The 11,383-nt window shown below is 42.7% G+C and overlaps 1 protein-coding gene across 1 annotated transcript; it reads right to left on the reverse strand.

The window, feature by feature from the left end:
- Positions 1 to 260: 260 nt before the first annotated feature.
- LOC127005131 (A-kinase anchor protein 10, mitochondrial-like) lies at positions 261 to 11,142 on the reverse strand. The gene is made up of 9 exons (XM_050873732.1): positions 11,028 to 11,142; positions 10,043 to 10,225; positions 8,875 to 9,682; positions 8,439 to 8,562; positions 7,354 to 7,493; positions 6,685 to 6,829; positions 5,287 to 5,395; positions 4,794 to 4,986; positions 261 to 4,255 (listed from the first exon to the last, which is right to left on the reverse strand). The coding sequence occupies exons 1-9, from the start codon at positions 11,050 to 11,052 to the stop codon at positions 4,012 to 4,014; spliced, it is 1,971 nt and encodes a 656-aa protein (XP_050729689.1). The 5' UTR covers positions 11,053 to 11,142; the 3' UTR covers positions 261 to 4,011.
- Positions 11,143 to 11,383: the final 241 nt, after the last annotated feature.

The following is an 11,383-nucleotide window of genomic DNA, read 5'->3' on the forward strand; positions in this document are numbered from 1 at the left end:
CATATCTCCTCAGACATGTTTGATGGATGACATACCAACCACCCACCAAGCGACAACCCTCAGATTAGTGGCTGAACGGGATATATATATATATATATATATATATATATATATATATATATATATATATATATATATATATATATATATATATATATATAAAAAGAGTATGGGATGGTGGTGGTGAATGAGGATAAGACATACGTGTAGTTTAATGATGGGGAATGAAATACGATGATAAGGAAATTGAGAAGAGGTGGTATAAAAGATGCATGAAAAGAAAGATTATGAAGGATGGTGGTGGTGGGAGATGAAAGTAAGACATACGTGGTATAGTTTAATAATAGTGAATTGAGAACATGATGATAAATACGGGATAAATATATAAAAAGAAAGGTTGAGGAGTGGTGGTGGTGGCGGCGGCAGATGAAGACACATATACCTTGATGATAGTAATGATAAGGAAAGTGACAAGAGGCGGTATAAAAAAGATGATGCATGAAAAAATTATAGATAAGACATGCATTTAGTTTCATGTAGTAAAAGGAAACACAGTGATAAGGAAAGTGACAAGAGATGATATAAAAATATGCATGAAAAATAGATAAGGTCCAGGGATAATGAATGACGATGCTTAGAGGGAGAGAGGAATGTGATAATGAGGAAGTGAATATGATACGAGCGAAAAGAACAAGAGGAAGAATATAAAAAAAAAAAGAATGAAAAATTGAACGAAAATGCTTGGAGGGAGATAGGGGCATAGTGAATAAGAAGTGAATATGATGAAGGAAAAAGTGACAAAGGTGAAATATGAAGATTTTTGATACATTATGAGGGTCTAGAGATGTTGAGTGAAGAGAGAGAGAATGAGTATAATGAGTTAGAAAGGGAGTGTACTGAATAAGAAGTGAAGTGATGATTGTAAAATATGAAGATTCATGAAACATTTGGAGGAGCTTGTGATAATGAAGGAAAATGAGTAAATAAACAATTAAAAGAGAAAGTAATTACAGGTTATGAGTGAATATACATTATGAGCAGGGAAAATGAGTATAGATGTTAGGGTGAGTATATTGAGTGTTGATGGTGAGATGGGTGATGAGTATATAATAGTGATAATAGGGACCAATAAGTATAGTACAAGTCATTATAAGAGACGAAGGGATGAACACAATATTAGATGATGAAGAGGGTGACAGGGGGAGATGTGCAATTACATATAGTGAATGGGAAAAGGATAGATGATAAATGATAGTGAATGGAGAAGGGATAAAGATGATGATGAGCCCATATGAGGATTGTAATAGTGAATGATAACAATGGGATGAGGAATTTTGAGGATGATAAGAAGATAAGGCAGATAGACAGTGCGTGACGATAGTGAATAAAAACAAAGGGATAAATATGCAGAGATGGATGAGGGATGAAGAGAACAGAGGATGCATAGGAAAAGATAATGAGTGAAGATGAGGAGGTAAATGAGTAATCTTTAAAATAACACATGGAAGATAGCAAAAAGATACCAGTGGTTATAATAATGCCAGACTCCTCAATCCAGCAACAACCAGAACCGTGAAAACTGTGGTCAGATGATTTATTAAAGTAAATACCACCTTCCTATGCTGTGGAATAACGCCTGATTTTTCAAACATCATATTAGTCTTCATCAACAGTGGCTGATTTGTCTTTTTAGACTCGTTCTTCAAGGCGTTGTTAGTTGATTTTACTGATTTCTTCATATTGCTTTTTACGAATGAGTTTGAAATATGTCAATAGTGAAAATGCAACAATTTTAGCAAACTCTGTCCCAAAAATGGAATTAAAAAGCCAAACTGGCCACACAACTATATAAACACCAATACGATGCTTAAAAAATTTGGCGTTTGACTCAAGGAAGAAGGTTCATTTCTGTGTATCTCTTCGTGCCAGGAGAACTTATAGTTTTCCGAGTTATGACTTGCAGGAAAAGTTAGGTCACTGATACATATAAAAAGAAGGAAGATTAACAAGGCTTGAGTGTAGTAGGAAAGCCTCTCACATCAGGCTATGAGAGAAGCTTTGGCTATGAGATTATGTACCTGCATAACTTTGTATGGATGAAAACAAAGTACTATACATAATATATATTCATTCATATATATATATATAACTATCTATCTGTATATCTCTTAGGTTTAAAATGATTATCACAAGAGCAGCATCGATAAAACAGATTCTAAAAACGAGATTCATATGTTGAATTGTGTAAGTGACGTGGTGGTGTCAACGAGTGTGCATAGAGTCCTTACAAATGTGATACTATGGGCCCATATTCTCAAACACTTCTGGCCTTACACACCCCACATTATTTAAGACTTTCATAGAGCCTAGTAATGGTGTGACAAGGCTTCTGCGCCGTGAATGTGAAAACTCACGAAAAAACAGAGTAATCTCATTTGTGGCCTTTATAAATATTTGTTGTGAGTTGAAAATGTCTGAGAATATGGGCCCTTAACTGACCACTTTTGCTTTCTTTGTCATCAAGGGACAACAGAGGCTCCTCCTGCAACACAATATTTAAACAGAATCCCAGCAGTGCCACTTTCTTGCATCTTCTGAACTTTCAATTTGAATGAGACAAACTGCAGCAAATATATTCCTCAATGAATGTTTTCTAACTTCTGTCTCTTCATCTCAAAAGTATTTCCTAGGTGGCAGATGCCCTCAGTAATAAATATTCTGCATCTTCTTTGTCTGACAGCTTTTTACCCATTTTTATTTAGGGTTGCTGTTTGGAGGCTGCAGATGCCCTCAGTAAAGAATTCTGCATCTTCTTTGTCCCAACAGCTTTTTACCCATTTTCATTTAGGGTCGCTGTTTTGGGGGTTGTGATTTGGGGCCCAAGACTGGATGCCATTCCCAACGTCACACGGCACACTGACGCTCAAACTGATTCGCCCTGACTTCACTTCCATGGCTTGACGTTCCAACCCACTAGACCACAGTGCCCCCTTAGACCACCCCACTCCTAAGGTACTCCACATCACAACTACTAAAAAGTTCTCATACACCTGACACAACCAAAATGACAGAGAAAACTACAAAAAAGTAAAGATATGAGAGGAATGAGTTCTTTAGTCTGGTAGATACACAACCAGAAATATTTAAGTGTGGGAAAGTTTTGTAAGTATTACGTTTTCAAATAATAACCACCTGGGAGATAATTTTCAAGGGGACCCTCTTAATATACATTCCAGGGTATATTGTAGTAAATAATCCTCTGCCAGGTACAACACCTTAACTCCTTACATTCCAAGAACACATGGAGCAGTCATTGCATTAGATACAAGGACCAGGCCACCACAACTCCCTCCCCATTATGCCTCTGACCAACACCTTAGCAGCCAGGTATGTGGGAGGGAGAACTAGTCAGTCTTGTACTCTTCCCTGAGTACCAGAAATGACCCAATAATGCCTTTGTTTCCTTCACCACACTTTTCATCACCAGTTCAGTCCAAGGGATGTGTAACTAAAGCTAAATTATATTTCTCTAGGGATTCCTTGGTCACGATTAGGTGTGGGATGTGAAAATTGTAAGGAAAATAATGTTTGGGTGTTATTGTGGAGTTCTCAAAGAAATGTTTTAGAGCCAGATCTCACTTCAGGGGATGAATTTAAGACACTTCTTGACCGCTCACACTATAACTACAGATTCCTGGCTGCTGCTGCTCCTTAGCCTAAGCGTATTGCCGTCCGAGCATCCCGAACGACCGCACAACAAACAGTAATAACAACACAAAATTACAAAAGACAAAACCTAGACGACCAAAACAACGAACAGTACAACAACACTATCAACGCTGCAGGCTGAGGATTCACAGTCAGGATATATAAAAAACCTTCAGTATAAATATTAAACGCTACAGTGCACGGCTTTGCCTCGGTCAGACATCTCACCATCCACCGAGGACTATGAACACACTGGCCCTCCTCCCCGCACAGGGTTGCCGGGGGTGGGGCAGAGGCGGGGCATCATGAGGGGGGCGGGGGAGGCGAGGGCATTGCTCTTCCCTTGGGGCCCAGAGTCACCTGCGTCACATCCTTAATAATCATTTCGGCCACCTGGTACGCCATGTCCTCCTTCACCTTGTCTTCCTCGCGCCCCATCAATCGCCTGATCTTCTGGAGCCCCGAGGAAGGCTGCCGCTGGTATGGGTGAGCCTCGATCTCTGCCTCGAACCGTCCCAGCTCGTTGACGAACCCACAGCTCAACTTACTGCAGCAATGTGAGGTGTGATATTCAATTCATTTTTTCATTTACTGATTTTTCTTGTTTATATTTATTTCTTTTCTCATCCTCCCACCTATTTGTTATCTTTAGCATTCTTTCCTGCTTTTCTCATCCAAATATCTTACCCTCCTCCTTCACCTTAACTGTTCTCTCTATTCTTCTTTCCTGCCTATCTTATCCTCTTCATTCTCATACTCTTCCTTGCTACTTTTGTCATCCCTCTAATGCATCCTCTCCACCTTCTTACCCTTCTATCCTACCCATCTTACAATACAGTTCTAACAGAAAGCACTGGACACCCTTCCATGCCCTTCCTTCCTACCCTTCCTGCTGAACTGTTCCTACTTGACACCAGATACTGAAGAGATTTCCTGTATATTTAGCTTCCTCAAATTTCTTAGCTTCTACAAGAACACTGAACACTACAGAGGAAATTTTCATCTTTAGTGTTTAGCATAAAGAGGAGAGAAGGGAGACAGGAGGGAAAACTTATGCTCTCTGCCTCCTCTTCTCCATAACTCACCTGAAGTTCTTGCGCCTCCACAGGGAGTCCGGATCATTAAGCTGCGATGCGTCAATCCTCATGGAAGACGGATCGGCCAAGCTCTTGACTCTGCAGGTTGGGGCCGCCGAGGAGTCCATGGCCAGCAGGGTGTTCTGTGTGCTGATGCTGATGCTGCTGCTGCTCTGCTCGCTGCTGCAGGTGCTCTCAGACCCTGAAGAAGGTTGGTGATGATGGTAGTTATTGGCGCTAGTGTTATTTCTGTCACTTATTGTTGTCTGTGTGTGTGTGTGTGTGTGTGTGTGTGTATTTACCTAGTTGTGACATACGGGAAAAGAGCTACGCTCGCGCTGTCCCGTCTCCATATCCTCTCTTATCCAACTTTTCCTTAAACCTTTTCCAGCTTTTCCTTGTGCACGTGCATGCGTGTGAGTGTGTGTGTGTGCATATGTGTGTATGTGTGTGTGTGTGTGTGTGTGTGTGTGTGTGCGTGTGTGTGTGTGTGTGTGTTTACCTGTGCGCTTCTTCCGGCCGAAGAGTTCCACACTGCTCTTGACGGTGTTGATGAGCTCACTGAGGTAACTGATGTGAAGGCTGGAGGACAGGTACCCAGGCAGAAAGTCCTGAAGGAGGAGAAAAATGGATATACAAAAATTAGCCTCTCTCTGGAGGATAAAACAACTGATGAGAAAATTGAAAAAGTAAACACAATTAAACATGGAAAGGATTAGAAGACAATGTCAAGAGGACAGAAAGATAAAGGAATCAGTCAGTCAATCAATTAATTAGGGGTATACACTGGGGCGCACACTGACTCGTCCACCCTACACCACCATACCCGGAGGTTCCTCTGGGCCAGTCTCCGAGCAGGCACCTTTCCCATACCAAGTACCTCCCAGCAGAATCCATAAACTTTGTGGGCATCCCCTTGACCTCCTCCACTCAGGGTTGGCTCTTACAGAAACAAGCCAGTGAGCATGGTGAACCTCTGGGTAGCATGCCACATACCCACAGAGCTAGAGTTGGCATACATGGACTATGCAAGTAATAAGCCTTTATTTAATTTCATGAAGTTATTGCCAATTTGACACAGTCTTTCCAGCAATATCCCATGATTCTGTAAAGGCATGTATTACCAAAGGTGTCAGAAGACAAGATGAAAGATGCTGTGAAATGGAAGGAAGAATAAAGCAACATTCAGAAGGAAGAAAAGATGGAAGACCAAACAGAAGAAGGAAGGGAACAGAAATAATGGAGAGATGACAGACCGACGAACAGGAGGAACTGAGGAAAAGGTACGCAATGGAAAGAAAGAACAGACAGAAAAACAGAAAAAATGAGTAGATGGATGACTAAATAAAAGGTGAACAAAAGCAATGGAGAAAAAGAACAAATGGACAGACAAATGGAATAAAAGCAAGGGAGAGGCAGATTAAAATGAAAAGGAAAGAGAGTAGGGGGAGAACAAGCACCTAAATAACTATCAATACCCTCTGCAGAATATTCAGGAAAAAGAAGGCAGTGAGGAGAAACAATAGGCAAACAGAAAGAAGGAAGAAATCACACTATGGAGAGAGAGAAGGAAGACCAAAAAAGAGCCAGCCATACCCCTTCTAGGATATGCAGAGGAGAAACAATAGACAAACAGAAAGAAGGAAGAAATCACACTATGGAGAGAGAGAAGGAAGACCAAAAAAGAGCCAGCCATACCCCTTCTAGGATATGCAGAGGAGAAACAATAGACAAACAGAAAGAAGGAAGAAATCACACTATGGAGAGAGAGAAGGAAGACCAAAAAAGAGCCAGCCATACTCTTTCCAGGATATGCAGAGGAGAAACAATAGGCAAACAGAATGAAAGAAGAAATCAAATTAAGACGAAAGAGAAAGACCAAACCAAGAGGCAGACGTACCCTCTCAAGGATGTGCAGCACCACTCTGAGGGGCAGGTCAAAGCAGGTGGGTGGTGGGCCGCTCTCCTGGCAGATATTCCCCTCGATAAGGAAGCGCACCTTGTCGCTGAATCCCTGTGGACATGTGGCCTGGAGAGAGAAGTACCTGCAGGAAGAGACGAGGCAGAGGTGGAGGAGACGTTCTTGCTTGGTATCTTTTTTCTCCTGACACTTTTTACTCAAGAGCCACAGAATAGGAGTTTGGCCACCCTGATCACCAAAAGAGCTGCATGAAATTCAAATTCATGCTGATACAAGTGTTTTCTTTTGTGCTCTAGGTATTGTCAGGATCTCTTCTAAGTTTTCTACCTTCCTTCCTCTTTTCCTCCTCTTTTCTTGATTATTCCTCTTACTGTTTCCCTCTACTTATTACTGAATGATGACTGAATTATAAATAAATGAAAGAGAATAATCTAGCTAGAGAAAATTATGCTATGATTCATTCTCTATCTCCCCCTATTTCTGTCTTCCTTTTACTCTCTACTACTTTTGAAAGGTTCCAGTCCCTCCTTTCATACATCAGCCTTGTTCTCCTCAGGGTGGTCTGCTTGGCATGTAAAACGAATGATGATATGATGGTGATGATGATATTCATTGTTACAATTTGAAGAGGATCTCCCATACACTTACTTATCATAGAGTATCATGGCATCAGCCTGGGCCTGTGCTGGGTCATGGGTCCGTGGGTCAGCCTCCAGGAGTTGCTGTCGGAAGTTGGACACAGCCACCCAGAACTGCAGCATGCTCTGGCCGCCCTCCTGCTCCACATACTGCTCCCACAAACATACAAGGAAGAAAGGGAGGTTAGCCATATATATCTGGGTCAGTGTGGTCAGCTTTTAATATACTCCACCTCAAACATATTACCTACCTATAAATGTGATGATAAAGAAGACACTAAGTACAGGCCAGTATCACTAACAAGTGTGATATGGAAGCTATATGAAAAGATATGAAGAATAGATGGGCTCAGTTCCTGGAAGAAAATTTTCTGATATAAGACCAACAATTTGGATTCAGAGATATCAACGTGTGTTTTAAACACTGGATTTCTACTGTAGTGCTGTAGACATTATGTAGCAGAGAAGGATGAGTTGTCTGGATCTTTAAAAAGCCTCTGTCAGAGTGCCCCACAAGAGATTCCTTTGGAAATGGTAAACCTACATGGGGCATGCAGGGTAAGATGCTTTAGCAGTTGCAGAACTACCTGACAGGGCAGAATGCCACAAGGTCCAGTATTGCCACCAATTATGTTCCTATAGTCCAACTCAAATATGAGACACAATTTCAAATAGTATGTTGGTAATATATGAGGGGGAGTGATGTATAAGTGGTGATGCAGCAGCTCTGTGAAGAGGTTCAGGCCCCACCCAAACTGACATCATATATATGTCAGACTACAGTGTACATTAATAATATGACAGACATGCTATGCAAATCTCTTTGCACAGCAAACAAATTTGTTTTCTCTCATTTTTGCGAAGGTCCCAATAATTTTTGAGAAAACACAGACCGTTTTTGCAAAAACTCTTATCATTTTCATGAAATCCCTGATTGTTTTCATGAAAACCCAAATCATTTCCCACACACAAAAAAAAAAATGCAAAAAACACTATCATCTTCATGAAAACCTCAATTGTTTCCTCAAAAAGTTGATCATTCTTGCGAAAACACCTTGAACATTTACACGAAAACCCTGACAGTTTCTACAGTACCTCCATGAAATAGGGGAAGGCTGAGTCACTGTAGATGATGTCCGCCAGCCTCACAGAGCCACTGGTGAGCACGTCAATCTGGTGTTTCAAGTAATAGTCACTGGACAAAAACTTGGGCAGGTGCCTGGTGGAGAAGTAAAAAATATTAAGAGTTTAAACTATGGCAGAGAGGGTAGGAAATAATACTGCCCAGACTGAAGAAACAGTAACATATGTACTGGAACTTAAGATATATATGGATGGGAAGAAGAAACATGGAAATGGTTGAGATGTAAAAATAAAGAATAGCTAAGTGAATTATCAATAAACATCAAAAATAAAACTTGTAGAGACAAGGCAAGGTGTGAGGATTAGAGCAAACATTTGTATGGAATATGACAATAATTACTACATCAACAACTACAGAGTCACCCTAATGGCCAGTGCCCCTACTTACTCCCTCTCCAGGATGGCGACCACAGCCTCCTGAGCCAGCAGGAAGCAGTCAGGGTCAACATCCTGCTTGGCGGCTGAAATCCTGCAGCCAACGTCCCCTGCAATGCCCTCATCCACAGCCACCAGGCAGTCTGCGTCCTTTGCCAGGTACTTATTGTAGATAGTTAATGCGTCATCTGCAATGCTCCTCTGTGGTTTCTGGGCACCCAATCTTTCCTCTGGGTCTGTGGTTTCTTCTGCTGGGGTCTGTTGGGTCTGTTTTTGTTCCTCTATCTGGGCACTGAGTGTGTTCCTGATATCACCGTGACCACCACTGCTGTCTTTACCACCTCCACCATCACCCCCACCAGGACTGACTCCCACTTTCTTTGGCCCTCCTCCCAAGTCCTGCCGTGGCGTGTGGCAGGTCAAGGCATCTGGTGTGACCCCCTCAGGGCTGCCAAGAGGCGTCACATCACTGGCATTTTGGATGTTACTCACCAGGTCTGGGAGCACCAAGTCCCTCTGTGCCTCCCTCGCCTGGTTCCTCCCCTCCCTTGAACACACCTCCTTTCCACTGAGCCTCTCTGAAACACCTCCAGGGGGTTCATTAGGCAGTGTCGTGGGTCTGGTGGGGGACTGAGGGATGACACGAGTAGCAGCTGCCGTACGGAAGCTGTTTGCCTCCAGCCAGAAGCGTGCATACTTGTCGGCTCCCCAGCCCTGCAGGAACTGTACAAAGTAGGGCAGTGTTGAGGGGCTGTGAAGGATGTCCAGGACTGTCTTCACAAACTGGGCCTTGACTTGTAAAGGGTCATTCCTCTTGGCCTCTGCAAGGGGCAGAGAAGGAGAAGGAGGAGAGGTCAGATTACCAAGATTTCTTTACTTTCCTTAATTACACTACAAACTTTTCAAAAAGAAAAGTGTGTAATTACTGAACACACAAAACAAATATTCAGTTATTCTTTCCATACTTCTGCAAATGAGGAAATTGATAAAGTGCTGAATAAATATAAATCTTAACACTTTTTAGAAATATGTTATATTAATTGAAAAAGGGTAATATCAAGTAAAGTATATAATAAAGGAAGATATTATTTCCAACTAATTCACAGTACAGCTCCTTACCCCAGCTCTGTTCTCAAAAACTAATACAGTCTAGCCCAACACCCTTCCATCCCATGACTCACCATCACCTGCAAGGAACAACTCTTCATCTGCCTTTGTTATGAGGTGGGTGAGGGTGGGTGAGTGGGCAAGGAGCTCAGGGCTGCAGGAGACTGGCCGGGCACCCTGAGGAGGGGCTGGATGGGTGCGCTGCCAGTTCCCTCCCGGGGTAGGGTCCGAGTTCTGGCTGCTGGTGCTCCCACTCCCTGTTGATGCAAAAGAATACATGATGTACATATATGGTAAGAGTAACATATAGCTGGGTAGACAAACCTGTTACTCTCACCACAGAAAGATACTGATTATTTTGCCTCCACATTGTTACCCAACCAGCACAAGCAACTTTTGAAACACATTTTAAAGGTCTTAAAGACACAAGCAAAGTCTAAAAGGTATTAACACCTGAAGGGTGACTTCAATACCTTTGAAATGTGGGAATGATGACAAACACCCTTCCATGGAGAGGACGCCTTGGCTACATCAAGGACAAAGGTATCAACAAAGTGGAAACTTCCAGACGTGGTATTTTTTTTAAGAAATGTGGCTCGCCCCTTCATTGCAGTGCTAAAAGTGATCAGGGGCCTGTTGGGGGGGTCACACTTTACACTTCACACCACCACCTGTACAGGCGGCTGGCGACACTTCCCCCAACAGCAGGCTGTCCCGGCACCACAAACAACTCCCTCTCAGAACTAGCCTAAAAGGAGCCAGGGAGGGCGTGCTGCCTCGTAACAGCAGAGGTCCACCTTGCCTGCCTCCACAGAGGAACAAATTCTACACTAGTAACAAAGCAGGATGCGAGCAACCTTTGCAGCACGTCTTCAAGGTGCGAAACGCGATCCCGTTATTTACATTACAGGAAGTTATAAATTATTCCGTCTTCCTCCTCCTTGTCCCCCGAGCCACCAAGAGCAACTTTGGAAACGTCTTGTATCTCCCCGGCACGCCCTCCCCCTCCCGCCCAGCCCCTGACACGCCTCCGTCCTCGCCGCCCCAGCCTGTACTCACGGAACTTCCTCCATAAGGACGACATTTCCCAGTAAATTTCATGGAAACTCGCCGCCCATGGCCCCCGTCTCTCCCAGCTGACCCAGAGGAACACAACACAGCTATAAGTGACGGGATCTCTGGGGATTGATAGGATCGAATCCTATTCCCCTGTGTCGTCTTCAACTCTACAAATCTTCTCTTATTCCTTTCATATGTTGTATCCACTAATTTACTTTCACTATTCATTTATACACTTGCTTTTAACCCTGTCATTAATTTATCTATTTGTATAATGTGGGGTAAGGTCACCAGTGAACCTTGCTTTCATAGGGTCCGATAGTCTTTAGGAGCACCGGTTCTTCGTACTTATACTT

This window comes from Eriocheir sinensis, chromosome 29, assembly GCF_024679095.1.
Source record: "Eriocheir sinensis breed Jianghai 21 chromosome 29, ASM2467909v1, whole genome shotgun sequence".
NCBI classification, from domain to species: Eukaryota; Metazoa; Arthropoda; class Malacostraca; order Decapoda; family Varunidae; genus Eriocheir; species Eriocheir sinensis.